The 15,413-nt window shown below is 37.7% G+C and overlaps 1 protein-coding gene across 1 annotated transcript in view; it reads left to right on the top strand.

The window, feature by feature from the left end:
* The first annotated feature begins 3,075 nt into the window (after positions 1–3,075).
* Positions 3,076–15,413, top strand: part of TAF2 (TATA-box binding protein associated factor 2) — a 65,184-nt gene continuing 52,846 nt past the window's right edge. The window contains exons 1-8 of the mRNA XM_063299631.1: positions 3,076–3,318; positions 4,315–4,369; positions 5,785–5,945; positions 6,880–6,998; positions 7,405–7,546; positions 10,252–10,483; positions 10,995–11,179; positions 14,750–14,863. Coding sequence (XP_063155701.1) covers positions 3,227–3,318; positions 4,315–4,369; positions 5,785–5,945; positions 6,880–6,998; positions 7,405–7,546; positions 10,252–10,483; positions 10,995–11,179; positions 14,750–14,863 — 1,100 coding nt within the window. The 5' untranslated portion in view covers positions 3,076–3,226. The remainder of the gene's footprint in view (positions 3,319–4,314; positions 4,370–5,784; positions 5,946–6,879; positions 6,999–7,404; positions 7,547–10,251; positions 10,484–10,994; positions 11,180–14,749; positions 14,864–15,413) is intronic.

Genomic DNA, 15,413 nt, shown 5'->3' with positions numbered 1-15,413 from the left:
CTTCATGGACCAGCCCACGCCAGAGCTTCCTGTCGGTCGTCAACATCCCCAGCTCCCCCAGAGACGACTCCATCACCTCTGGACTGTCATCCATCCACCTTGCCCTTGGTCGGCCCCTCTTCCTTTTGCCCTCCACTCTCCCTAGCATCAGCATCTTCTCCAGGGTGTCCTGTCTTCTCATGATGTGGCCAAAGTATTTCAGTTTTGCCTTTAATATCATTCCCTCAAGTGAGCAGTCTGGCTTTATTTCCTGGAGGATGGACTGGTTTGATCTTCTGGCAGTCCAAGGCACTCTCAGAATTTTCCTCCAACACCACAGTTAAAAGCATCTATCCTCCTTCTCTCAGCCTTCCTTATGGTCCAGCTCTCGCAGCCATATGTTACTACAGGGAACACCATTGCTTTAACTATGCGAACCTTTGTTGTCAGTGTGATGTCTCTGCTCTTAACTATTTTATCGAGATTGGTCATTGCTCTTCTCCCAAGGATTAAGCGTCTTCTGATTTCCTGACTGCAGTCAGCATCTGCAGTAATCTTCGCACCTAGAAATACGAAGTCTTTCACTGCCTCTATATTTTCTCCCTCTGTTTGCCAGTTACCAATCAGGCTGGTTGCCATAATCTTGGTTTTTTTGAGGTTTAGCTGCAAGCCAGCTTTTGCACTTCCTTCTTTCACCTTCATCATAAGGCTCCTCAGTTCCTCTTCGCTTTCAGCCATCAAAGTGGTATCATCTGCATATCTGAGATTGTTAATGTTTCTTCCAGCGATTTTAACTCCAGCCTTGGATTCCTCAAGCCCAGCTTGTCGCATGATGTGTTCTGCGTACAAGGTGAATAGGTCTTACTCATATTAGCTGAGAAATATCACATGGGCTACTTCAGTAAGTTGAGTATATAGATAAAAAGGATAATTACTTAATGTATAAATAAACATATCTTTGCCTATTGCCATCAGTTTTGACTTAGAGCTGTATTTTGCAATTTGCCCATATGGGTTAATCAAATGCATCAGAGCTGGAATTAAAGTACTGTATAAGGTTCAGAAATAAACAATGAAATATCAGCACAGAATGTCCATTCTAATGAATTATGCAAAAACCATGGATGTCTTGCCTAACAGCACACACCAAGGATTCAAAATATAAACAAAAATATCAAAGGAGAAATTGAACCTCCTTGTCTAGTCCCTTTGTAGAATGAACAAGTAGGTAAAAAAAGGGCCATTGACCTCTTTAGATTTTGGGACTGCACATTGATTCTGGGACCCATAAAATTCACATGTGATCTTGAAATGAAGTGCAAATTTATTAAGACTTATTGCACCATGTGGCATTTTGGTTTCTCTCAGCCACTGATTGCAAGCTGGTTGGATTTAGCATGTATGAGCCCAGTCATGATTTATTCAATAACCACAGTTAAGCAAACCATGGCTTTGCCCTGTGCAATCCCAGTTCCTGTATCTTTTTTCTAGAGTGTCCATCCGCCTTCCCCCACTTGGAGCTTCGGGGACATGCTGAACTCCAACTCCCATAATGCTCAGGCAGCATAGGCAGCGCTGAGAATTGTGGGAGTTGATGTCCAACACGTGGAAAGGGCTAAGAACAAATGGTATGCGTCCATGATCTTATTTATGTGACTAAAAACCGTTCCTAAAATACTGGCTTCTAATTGATTGAACTCAAAGGCACTACGTTAAGCGTTCAGAAGTAACTTTAGTGCTTTACTACAGATGCCTAAAATGAGACAGACAGCATTCCCTGCCTTATGAACACGCGAAATTATTCCCGCGGTAGCCTTTCCACCAGCCAATGGGCTCTCTAGTTGGGGTGCACATGCGCATTCTGCCTTTGAATCCGTGCGCATGCGCTGTTTGAAGACGGCTGCATTCCGTTCGTCTTCGCGTCTCACTTATCTCAGCAGCCGTGTCTCCGGAACTTGGGGGTTAAAATAGAAGGGGTCTAATAGAACGCGGCTTTGACCTTTGCCCCGGAGGTGAGAGGTGAAGAGTCAGGGAAAATGGCGCCCGTGTCTAGTGAAACGGAGATGCCGATCGGGCGTGTGGAAGCGGCCTAAGGCGAGCCGGGAAGCGGCGCTCATCTCCCCGGAGTTGCGTATGTAGAGACCTCTCTCGCCGGCCGGGACCCTGAGAGGAGACGTCCCTCCGGCTCCGCCAGGAGGCTTAAACGTCGCTGCTCTCGGAGGTCGCCCGTTGCCTCCCGGAATACCCACTCGCTTTTCTTAGAGCTTCTCGTCACGGGCCGCCGTTTCCTTTCCGAACAAGCTCCCTTGTCTGTTGGAGAGCTCCGCCGACCATCCTTTCTCGGTGCAGCTGGAGCCCCATTTCATCGTACTCCTTTTTTTTCCAACCATCCTAACTTGCTGTGAACTGAGATCGTGGCTTTGAGCCCCTCGGCAAAGTGTCCCTGTCCTGGGCAGCCTCATAAATACACCGTTTGAGAAAATTTGGCAGCTGGACATTCCCTTTTTTTTAAAGTCAGATGCTCCCCTGGAGATCAGGTCCGAAGGGTTGCTAAAGATCAAGAAACTGGAATAGAAAGTCTCCACACAATAAGCCTAGAAATATTGTAAGATTACCTGGAATAAGCCCCGACGGGGTCTGTAGCTGAAACATAAATTCAGCCATGAGGATTACTTGTAGATTAATGTTAGTGTCCTTTTCTCCAGATGTGAACATCACTAATAATACAGCCTAGAAGTATATGGTGACATGATACAACCCGCTATTACAAATCTGAGAAGCCTCTGCACTGCATAGCTAAATGGCTGTAGAAAATGTTTTAACAGTTTGGTTTGGATACCAAGAACTACTAATAAGAGTAATCTTTTAAGTACAGCAGTATAAATCTGCCATTCTGTAACTAGCGAGGGAAAGCTTTTTTTAAAGATATGATTCCTTGCTATATAACATATAATTACATCACATTATGGCCTTGAATATGAAGTGTAAATAACCAAGTCTTAGAAATTGGTGTTGCTAGTTTTCTGATTTAGAAAAAAAAAAGTATAAAGGACTCCTTAAGTTGATCGTATGCATTTTTACACCCATTTTTCATTTTTAAATGGGTAATGCTGCCTCTGGATGCCTCTTTGGACTATTCTGAGATTTACTGCTGAAAATGCTTTAATAAGAAGAAACTTGTCAAAAAAGGAAGAATTAGAAATACCTGTGGAAAGACTGAGAAAGAGGGTGGTGGTGGTGGTAACACATGTTTGATTTTCACCAAAATTTGGTGCTTCCCCTCATCATGAACAGGAAGAAAGGAGACAAGGGATTTGAGAGCCCAAGACCTTATAAATTATAAGTATACTTATAACTATAATTTACATTTTTAAGCTATCATGAAGTATCATTCAAATGTCCAAAATTTACCTACTTGTTGAAGGCTGGTATAAGCAACAACAAAATTAGAAATTTGTTGAACTTGTATTTTAATGAATAGATATCAATTTCATATAAAACAGAATTCATCTTTGTGGGAGGGGCCTCTGCTTCATGTAACCACCTGGGATATAGCTTTTTATATATCAAAAATAGCTTTGTGCCTAAAGGTAATATGCAGCATGTTCCCACAAACAATTTGAACTGGATTTTTAATGTGAGTTTTATGAATTACTCAGTGATGTAAGATTGTCAAATACATTTAACAAGTTTTTAAGTTTCACACTGGTTCTTATATTTACAAGGTATTGCATTGATTTCAGCATAGTTAATGTGGGAGTGTACTTGGATTATTTATTGCTACATATGGTTGCTCTGTGATCAGCCGAGAAAGATGAGAACAATTGAGAATTTGGGGACAAATAAGCATGACATGTGTGCTTGCAGTGAATTGGACAATTGAAATGTCGATCTTTCTCTGAAATTCTCATAATAATTCTTATCTCAAATTTGGTAAGAAAGGAAAGCTCTTGGTGTCAGTGAAACAATTTACCTACCTAGTTCAAAATGTATATTAAGAAACATACATTTCTGAACTGTTTTTAGTGAATGAAAATGAAATCTCAGTATGTTTATACTGTTAGTGCTGAATGTGTTTTATATTCACACATGGTATAAAACTTTTTCATTAAATGTGAAATAATGCATAATGAAAATACATTTTGTTTAGCCTTAGCCAGCCTTGGATTGAATAATTCTAAAGAAATGTCTAGCAAGCCTCTTAAAACTATTATGTTATATACAGCACACCCAAGAAGATGAGCTAGGAACCTGTTTTTACAAATGTTATGTATTTCTGTAAACTTAGATTTATCAAATTCTAATTTATTTTGAATTTTCTTTTTTTCCCAGCACAACCCACCAAGTGGTTTGCATCAACAACATAAATTTCCAGAGAAAATCTGTTGTTGTAAGTATGTTAAGAAGAAGGGAGTATAGCTTAGTAATAGAAACCAAACTTTGCATGCAAAAACTTGCAAGCTCAGTTTCTGCATCTCAGATAGGCTCAGATAACAGATCAAGGGGAAACATCTCTGAATTAATGCCCAGTGGCGTAGATGATGGCTGGCTGGCTGGCTGTACTGGCTTCACACGTGGTACAGATTTCATTAATGATTTTTCCTGAGTTAATCACAGTTGGTTGAGTTCAGAAATTATTTATGCTAAGCTATAAGCTGTAGTTTACATTGGTTTGTCGTAGTACAATGAGTGTTAACATTTTTATGGTTTTGTGGTTTTATTGTGTTTGTGAGCTGCCCAGAGTTGTGCTCTAAGATGGTTGGCCATACAAATATTTTTAAATAAATAAAGTATTACAGGGTTTAGCACAATATATGAACTAAGCTGTAGTCTGATATGGTATAAAGAACTTCTTATGTAATCTCCAGCAACTGCTGCTAGTAATGGATTGGATCCGCAAGATCTAATTTCAGATCTCTGCTTAGCCATTGAACTTGTTCCTGTCATCTTCCTCAAAGAGAAGATGCGAAGAAAAATACTTCATTTGACACTATCTATTTGCACAATATATTCTGTGTTTGATTTTAGCCCAGATCATAGTTTGAATGTTTCTGCACTAACGCATTTTTGTGAGCTAAACTCATTTTGCAAGTTAATTGAAAAGAAAAGGAATATATGCTTTTCCTTCTAAATAATATAGGGGCCTTAATCTCTGTGTGGGAATTCCTTCACTGATCAAAAAATGTATCCAAAAGCGTCAAAAGCAAACGTTCTAAAGTTACTGTTTTGTTTCTGAGGAGGACAGTGCAACGCTAGACAGTAATATTAGAAACGTCAGTGGGAAAGCAAAAGTTACTCAGATGATAGAGGAGGGACCTCTTTTTCATACTATAAATAAGGGTCTGTTTGAAATAGAAAATAGGTTTTGGTTTGTCCCTCAAACAAACCATTGCATCCTAGAAGTTCTGCTAATAGTTTTGCATCAGCTTTGGTATGAAAGAAAGAAAATTCAGAACAGTTTGATTGTTCTGAGTTTTAGCTATGAAACAAAATCCAGAGAGATGCCAGAGTGAACATCAGGGGCAAGGCTGAAATAACCTCTTGCCTCTATCTGGCCGCAGTTTTCCTAGCATCTTCTCATCCCTCCCTCCCCTGTTTTACCTCAGCTGCAAATGTCCCAGCATTGCATATCACACCAAAACGCATAAGTTTTGTTTGGGTTCAGATCATCCCAAACCAGCTGTTCCTTGGACAGAATCATTTGTGCACCTCTTTGTTTTATAAAAAACAAATAGCTTTGAGTATGAGCTTTTTGAGCTTAAAACTTACTAATTATATGGAGTCTGACTTTTTTTTTAATTGTAGGGCTATGTGGAGCTGACAATATTCCCTACAGTTGCAAACCTGAACAGAATTAAACTGAACAGTAAGCAGTGCAGGATATATAGAGTAAGAGTCAATGATCTGGAAGCAGCTTTTATATATAATGATCCAACACTAGAAGTTTGTCACCATGAGTCAAAACAGTAAGTACCAGGTCACACTGGCTAATGTACATGTCATTATCATTGATTTTCATGGCAGATTATAAATTGGATTTCAGAACCACAGATTCCTTCTAAATAGAGATGTTTTGAGAACTAGAGCAAAAATATTGATGATAATGCAGAATTTAAAAGACTATTAGGAATATAGTGTAAAGCCATGTAGGCAAACAAATCAACTGAGTGTGAAACCACAACTGCTAGAATGCAACAGGATTTAGATAAGTTAGCCATAATGAACAGGATTCATTGTTACCACTTACTGGAAAGTTAATTCTTAATTCACAATTTCATTCATTGGTAATTCAAAATTTTATGTATCCAAAAACTCTGCATGTACGACATACACAATATAAAGTATATCAAGTCAATTGTATAGGCAGTCTAGTCATTTGGAAAATTGTTTTGTCACGTGTGGAGTAGCAAAAAAAGCTATTTTGTCAATTTTATGGCAATTATACTGATTTGATTTTCTGGTCCCGTTGATAGTGACAGCCTCTACAGTCTGGATCCAAGATTTTATTTTGCCATAAACGCTCAGCCTAACTTATATAAAGGGTTATATATAGCCCTGTTTTGCAACCTGCAGAAGCCTAGATCATAACCCCTAAAATTGTTTTGTATAAGGCCTTGCTCCATGTGCTGAATCCATGTTATGGGATGATACAATATGGGATAGTTTTCTCATGGTTAGTGAATGATTTTCTTAAAACACTTAGTTCAGATGTTCTGTGGTTATTGAATGGCTTTTCCAGGTTGGTAGAAGAATGTATTGTCTTAGAAATACAGTAATTGCTTGAAGGGTTATTACTTTGGAATGTTTTGTTATTTTGGGGAGGAGCTGCTTCCAAAATGTGAATTACCTTTCTTTAATCCAGTTTGTGTTGAAACTTGAAACAATATATTCATGTTGCAGGCGAAATCTCAATTACTTTTCCAATGCCTATGCTGCTGCTGTCAGTGCTGTGGATCCAGATGCTGGGAATGGAGAGTTGTGTATTAAAGTGCCATCAGAGCTTTGGAAACATGTTGATGGTACAGTATACCTATTGATTTGTGAAATAACGATACTGTATCTTTGAATTCCAGTTGTTATAAATGACATCTATATACTCCATATTGGCAGTGGATCAGTGCCATTTAGTAATCACTTGATTTTTGAGGAACTGTAGAATGGGTAAGCAATTCAATTTTGGGAGTTCTCTCAAGCATTGTAGGCTAATATACAGGAAAGACAGTATTAAGAGAAATGTTTCTGATTTCTTATTCTCAGCCAACACATTTTAAAATAGAGATTTAGGATTTTGTTAGGATTCCTACACTGCTTTCAGCTTCCTAATTTTCTCTTTCCAAGTACATTAATATTATAAGTGCAGAATTCTCTTGAAAGCAAGGATGAATGTATACATTTTAAAGTAGTGGTTATTTTCTGTTGTTACAGAATTAAAAGTGTTAAAGGTACACATCAACTTTTCTTTGGATCAGCCAAAAGGAGGCCTTCATTTTGTGGTCCCTAATGTGGAAGGCAGCTTGGCAGAAAGAGGTGCTCATGTTTTCTCTTGTGGTTATCAGAATTCTACAAGGTGAGATTTGTCAGTCTTATTTTCTTAGTAACTGGTATGTGCATTCCTCTCTGTCATGTCTGTTGTAAAGTGCTGAAAGAGTTAGACATTTAGCCCATTTTGCTTCACAGTTACTTCAGAGTATTTTAGGATTTCTACATTTCTTGCCTGTTTGTTTCTAAGTCATGAGGAAAAAAATGTCATGAATATATTGATAAGGAGTATACTATCTACTGCCGTTTTTCAAAGCAAATGTAGATAGCATTTTATAGTTCTTTTGTACATAACTAAATTTATTTTCTTTTTTTCTATACTCAATTGATTATGTACCATCAAGTCGCTGTCAACTCTTAGCAACCACATTTATTTATTTATTTGTTTGTTTGTTTGTTTATTTTTCGAATTCTACCACCGCCCATCTCCCCTGAGAAGATTTTCTCCATGACAGTCTATCCCCAACCTGGACTTTCAGATCTTCCAACGGTGCACTCATTGCCACTGTAACTGAATCCACCCACCTTGCTGCTGGTTGTCCTCTTCTTCTCTTTCCTTCCACCTTTCACAGCATTAGACCCTTCTCCAGATAGCTAATGCTTCACATAACGTGTCCGAAGTAGGATAATTTGCGCCTGGTCATTTGTGCCTCGAGTGAGAACTCTGGATTGATTTGTTCAGTGATCCATTGGTCTGTTTTCTTGGCTGTCCATGGTATTCTCAGAGTCTTCAACACCAGAGTTCAACAGTATCAAAACTCTTCCTATCCCGCTTCTTGAAAGACCAACTGTCACTTCCATAGAGTGTTACAGGGAATTCCATGACTTGCATGATTCTGATCTTTGTGGGTATAGACACATCACGGCATTTAAATAACTTTTCCAAGGCCTTCAATGGCTGCTCTACCAAGTGCTAGTCCATGGGTTATTTCTTGCCTGTTTGTTCCTTTGCTGTTAACAGTTGATCCTAAGAGGCAGAAGCTATCTACCACTGATATCATTCTCAGTTCTAAGGCAGTTGTTGTATCTGGCTGGGAAATTATTGAAGTCCACACATCTTAAAGTTGCCAAGTTTGAAAAACACTGTTCTAAAGTATCTTGGACATTGACATCTCTACTGTACAGTATTTCAGGATACTCCTTCTATCTTTCTTTGATCTCCTTTGAATTGGTTGCTATTCTTCTATACTAATGTAGGATTCTTAGTTGGTTTATACTAATGTGCAGAAAATTACATTTTCTGACAGTTTAAGAAGTGCTTAAAAGTTCAAAATCAGTGGTATAGTATTTTTCTTTCTTACAGTAAATGTTCAGTATTGCCTTAAATCTATTGTTTGTCTACTAATTCAGATAAAACTGATAAAAGTATTGAAATTCTGTATTAAAAGATAGAATTTTTAAATCTTTAAAGTAGAAAAAAACTTCCAATTTTTTTAAAAAATAAGTTTTCAGAATGTTGAAATCCACAGATCACACATGTGGGACTAGCATATTATTTACCTGAATGGGAGATGTCTGTCAGTAAAGGAATTAATGAAGGTCCTTTCCCCCCCCTCATTTTGATGACAGACAAGTCATTGGTTTAAGGTGCAACTAAGATATTTTCCCCAGATTAAGGCATGCACATTTATTCAACATTACTTACTGAACAATGTGCTTTGTTTCTTGCTAGGCTATTATGATCAGTGGCACCACTATCTTGAATCAAAAATATATTACAAATGTTCTTTGAAGTACAGATTCCTGAAGCGTTACCATAAAGTAAAAATTTAATAGAAATCCTAGAGTCATCCCAAGTTTCAGTACTGTAGGACTGCATCCTGATGTTTAAACGCTTTTATCCATTTCTAAATTGATAGGTCTTGCTGCTTCTGATCAAAAAACATTATACAGCTGTTATATATTTTACCTTAATATATTGATTGTGGTCTGTAAAGAAAAGCAGTACAATTCGTAGTTGAAGCCTTATCAGGAACTCAGTCAAAAAAAGGCAGGTTTGTGGTAGTTCTTGAGATAAGTCGTTCTTGCATCTTTTTGTTATTGATACAATGCAGTAAGGGACAAGGGTTTAGTTAGGATCAGTGATTATAACTGCCTATACAATGATTGTTAATACAACTATATTCTTTGGGTAAACTTAAAAGCCAAAATGCTTTCATGTACGTATCATGTTTCACAGTATCACAGTATCTATCTCCTGTAGGAGATTAGCTTAACATTAGGGAAAGGAGTACAAAATCCATTGCTGGATGCAAGTTTTTAAGATTTTTGTTGGTCCTGATAAAGCTATCACTTAGCTGTGGACTTTGATGATTCCCCCCCGTCTACTAATGCAAGTATAAGGTAAAGGTAAAGGTTTCCCTTGACATAAAGTCCAGTCGTGTCCGACTCTAGGGGGCAGTGCTCATCTCCGTTTCTAAGCCTTAGAGCCGGCGTTGTCCGTAGACACTTCCGGGTCATGTGGCCAGCATGACGACACGGAATGCCGTTACCTTCCTGCCGAAGCGGTACCTATTGATCTACTCACATTTGCATGTTTTCGAACTGCTAGGTGAGCAGGAGCTGGGACTAGCAACGGGGGCTCACCCCGTCACGCGGATTCGAACTGCCAACCTTCCGATCGGCAGCTCAGCGGTTTAACCCGCAGCGCCACCGCGTCCCTCAGAATGCAAGTATGGCTTCTCTTTATTGTGGAAAGAGTAATTCTTTCTGTTTTATCAACTTTCTCTCTAGGTTCTGGTTTCCTTGTGTTGACTCATATTCAGAACTCTGCACGTGGAAACTGGAGTATACAGTTGATGCCACAATGGTAGCAGTCTCAAGTGGTGATTTAGTGGAAACTGTGTATACTCATGATATGAGAAGAAAGACCTTCCATTATATGCTGGCGATACCTACTGCTGCATCTAACATCTCTTTGGCTATTGGACCTTTTGAAATTCTTGTTGATCCATATATGCATGAGGTAATGCTCTTGGATGATTTTATGTGACTCTTAATATTGAACTAGATTTGTCTTAGTGTGAAGTTTTGGTAATATGATTGAGATACCACTTTATACACATTTTAAGATAATTATACTTTTACTAGGATACTCATTGTGGTCTGTCCTTAATTTTCAAGGCTACAGTTGGATAAAGAGGCAAAAGAAATTGATATTAAACTTCTACTGGCTTTTGTCCTTTTCTGTTTTTGCTTTGTAATATTTCATTATTCATATATCTGATTCCATATAATTTCCCAGTTTTAGTTTAATGTTGCTTTTTATGATATACAACTTATTTTCCAAAGTTTGAGACCGTTTGTTGAAGGCTATCATTAATGTCCTTTTCCTGGATTTCTAAATACTGTGTTATATTTAGCAGCACATGCCAAAAATTGCTGGTAGCACCTGAGCAAAGAGTTATTCCTGTTGTTATTGTTGCTATTGTAATCAAATTATTCAATTACATTTTAAGTTCGTTTTATTATCCTAGGTCACCCATTTTTGTTTACCCCAACTTCTCCCCCTGCTCAAACATACGACGTCATATCTCCATGAAATATTTGAATTCTATGAAGAGATACTTACCTGTCGTTACCCTTACTCCTGCTTCAAAACAGTTTTTGTGGACGAGGCCTATGTGGAAGTAGCTGCTTATGCTTCTATGAGCATTTTTAGGTTGGTATTTATTATAACTGTTCTGTCTAAGCAAAAACTAAACTGCCATGGTTTGTTTTAAGTGGGGCTGTCCTTGAAGATGGCTTCAAAACTGCAATTGACATAGAATGCAGCTGCTTGCTTGCTGATCAATATTAGTCGATTTAGCAAAATAGCATCAGCTTTGTAAGAGATGTATTGGTTGCCAGTAGGTTTCCAGGCCCAGTTCAAGGTGCTGCTGATTACCTATAAAGTCCTGCTTGGGGATTTGTTACCTGTGGGACTGTCTTCTTCAGATAGACTCTGCCTGCTCTACGCAGTCTAGCAGAAAGAAAATGCTCCAGGGGTCCACCCTAGAAGAGATCAGGGGGTTGGGACATTCCCAGTAGCGGTATGTGACTAAGTTTTTGTAAGAAATACCTGGATATCAACTATGTATCGCTGCCTATGCAGTAAAGAAAGGTTTTAATCAAAATCATTTTTGTATTAGTGTGAAGGAGCAGGCTGCTGGAACAAAACTGCAGACACCTCTGCTGCCTTCTTTCCCTCCCATTTGAGCCTTCTCCCCAGCAGCAGCATGGCAGAGTGGCCAATAAATCTGCAACCTTGACACAGGTGTGGTGGTGGGGAAATGAGAGGACAATGGAGGAGATGTGTGGAGTGCTTGGTGCTCTCTGAGCCTACTGTGGAGCCAGGGACTCCGCAGTTCAACCCTGAGCTACAAATACTCGCTTCGATTGGAGGAGATGTGTGTTTTGGAGCTCTGCAGACACCAGCAGGCAGAGTACAGCAGCCAAATGAAAGAAGGCATTTTTCCTTCAGAAGGAGTGGATGGTCTAGGGAGAGGAAAAGATATATAGAGGCCCAGGAAGAGAAAGCACAATGTAGAAAAGGCTCAAGAGCTCTACATGCTGTCCATTAACAGAGGAAGAAGAAGAAATCTCGGGAGAGGGGACTTAAGACAGAAAAGGCTTAAGAAAGAAATGTTGGTACTTACTAGTAATAGTATAGAGCAGTGTTTTTTAACCTTGTCAACTTTAAGATGTGTGGACTTCAATTCCCAGAATCCCCGGCCAGCCATGCTGGCTGCAGAATTCTGGGAGTTGAAGTCCACACATCTTAAAGTTCCCAAGGTTGAGAAACACTGGTATAGAACATAGTATATAGGTAATTGTAAGAGGGTACTAGTTGATAAGAGTATTACATATTGAACAGTAATAGATACAGTATAAATATAATAATAATAATAATAGAATAGTAATAGTAATAATAGTAGTAGAAATAGCAATAGGAATATAGGAAGCACTCACATATTGCTTTTGTATGTTTGTTTTTACAAAATAAGGCATCTCCCCAACCCTTTTTTTTTGTTGTTTATTCGTTCAGTCGCTTCCGACTCTCCAACCCTTATAGGGAGATATAAAGAAACCCCTTGTCCAGGGTCCAGTGCTTTTGGGTCTCTCTTGATTCTGGGTCAGTCTAATTGACTACATTTAAAAAAGAACCTGTGACAGTTAGCCAGGAAAAATATATTAAGCAAAGGTAGATTTTTTTTTTTTGAGGAACAGTGAACATTCACTGATAGGATAGATAGGACTATTAGAATTCAGCTTTAGCATTGTTGAAAATTAATCTGTAGAGTGAATGGCTTTGGATTGGTTCTAGTTTAGGACTGATGATACCAACATATTCAGTTCACAGCTTATGCTAAGTTATCATAGACTTACGATAGGGGTTTTTTACTATTGTGGAATGAATCCACCTGTTCAGTGTTATATGTAGACTAGACCATTATGGCTTATTCATCAAACTATAGTTAAAAGTTCTTGATTAGTATTGTATGATGAATCTGTAGTCTACTGATGAATAAAAATTTAAATAACAAAAATGCTAACCATTTAAATGACATTTGTCAATTTTATTTTCAAATTGACTTGGTTCTCTGGAGTCAGGTTTAAAGACATAGGGTGTTGTCTGTGTTGAGGGCTTCAAATTTCAATTCTGTAGCTACAAATTATGAATCATGGCAAGATGTGAAAGTTGCTATTCCTTAGAAGGCTGAAGTACGACTCTGTAAACGTTAACCCTACTTTGAAAGACTCTTACAATTTTTGAAGCAAACTTTATACCTGATTTTTTGTTCAAAAAAGCAAAAGTGTATGTGTGCATATGTGGGGAAACAAAGCAATTTGGTGGTATTTGTCTTTGTAAGAGAAATACTGAAATAAATATTTTTATGGTTTTGAGTTCTGAAGAACATCAGTTCTTATTTCTAAGATACTGGACTGATGTAGCTGAAATAAAAAAGAGCCAATAGGGTAAAAACGATTGATAGAGTTTACTCCGTTGCATGATTAACAAGAGTTGTGCAGTTTTATGCATGCCTGCTCAGAAGGTATGCCACCATCTGCATTCATAGTGACTTCAACTTTTGCAAAATAAATACAGTTGTAATCTAATAAACAAATATCAGTATTACTGATAGGTGATTTTGGATCCAAATAGCAAAACTAGATAGGACAGTATTAAGTAATAGTATTTCTATTTTATTGTCAAGATTGTTAGGCTGATTTAATACTGAAGATTGTTGAATTCGATTAATACAAAAGTTGTATTTCAAGTTTATTGGACTCCCCAAAGAACGTATTTGAAAGGGTGGCCATCAGATTTTGTTTGTTAGAGGTAACGTATAGAAAGGTCGAAGGCTCATTGACACACATGATTTGGTCTTGGGAAATATTGGTACTCTTTTGGAACAGTATTTCAGTGTATATAAGTAGATTCAGGGGGAAATCCTTAAATGATAAAGATGTTAATGTGATTCTGAAGTATATCCCCAAACTGGGGCATCTGTCTGTCTTTGAGGAATTATGGATGGGGAGTGGCAAAGAGAATTACAGTGAGATATTGAAAAAGTGATATTATTCCAGATATTAAGGATTGGCTTTGGAAATGTGTAATGTATCTCTTCTAGAAATACATTAGTATCTTCAACTAATCAAAGAATGAAGCAATATGTTCTCCTTTGGTATAGATTTCATGGTATTTTACAATAATGCAGGGGTATGATTAGGCAATGCTTCGAAACTTCTTGTATGTGATGATAATATAGTATTATAAGGAATATTTTGTAAACTAGTGACATCTGTATGTTTAACATATATGTTAGATGTTTAATACTGCAATTTGCTATGTTCTGTTAAGGTCTTTAAGCGTTGGGGGTGTTTTTTCCTTTTAATCTTGGTTTAGTTTAGTTTTAATTTTGTTGTATATTAATTGTTTTAATATTGTATGGCTCTTTTCTGTTGGTTACTTTTGGTAGTCTAGCACTCTATTTTTTGCAGTCTTTAAAAAAAAAATATTTAAAAGGAGTGATTTTTTTATGTCAAGACTTAATTGCAGCATAGTGATATTTTTCTTAAAACAATTGGTTAATCTAATACACATTTATTATGTACTATATATTAAGTTGTTTCACTTGCTTTATAAAGCTACTAATAAAAATAGTTTGTTTATATTAGTATAAAAAACTATGCTTGCTTTTTTAATTTTTCACCATTTGACATTTATTTTGTTATGTTTTTAAATTAGCACAAACCTTTTGCACAGTGCCATGATAATAGATGAGACTCCTCTAACCAGGAGGTGCTTGGCTGAAGCTCTAGCCCAGCAGTTCTTTGGCTGCTTTATATCTAGAATGTCTTGGTGAGTAAATGAATACTTTGGAGAAAGAATTTTGCATTTGAGTATATGAAGGATTAGCATAATGCTAAATATAATGTAGATTACTACTAGTACCATCATGGGCTTCATGAATAATTGTAAAAACCATCATTGACAGCACTGCTGAATTTACTTAGATTAGTGTTTCTCAACCTTGGCAACTTTAAGATATGTGGACTTCAACTCCCCAGCCAGCATAATAAAGCCCCCAACAAATATTCAACAAATACCTCAAATCATGGCTGGTTAATTAGCAGAAACTGAAAGCATTTCTGAAAGGATAAATTGAAAGTACAGGTAGTCCTCATTTACCGAGTGCAACTGAGACCAGCAACTCTGTCAGTAAGGGACATGGTGGTAAAGTGAAAAGTCGCATGACCGTGCCCAGCTTATGATGTCAGTTCTGGCTACAGTCTTTAAGTGAATGTTTTTTTCTCCCTCCCTCCTTGCAGAGCAGAGAGATTGGAGAGGAAGGGATTTCAAGGGAGTAAGCTGTTTGCTCTTCTACACATAGAGAGAAATGCAATCACAC

Source organism: Candoia aspera, chromosome 3, assembly GCF_035149785.1.
Source record: "Candoia aspera isolate rCanAsp1 chromosome 3, rCanAsp1.hap2, whole genome shotgun sequence".
In the NCBI taxonomy this organism is placed as follows: Eukaryota; Metazoa; Chordata; class Lepidosauria; order Squamata; family Boidae; genus Candoia; species Candoia aspera.
The sequence above is the reverse complement of the archived record's forward strand: the minus strand, read 5'-3'. Positions and strand labels throughout refer to the sequence as shown.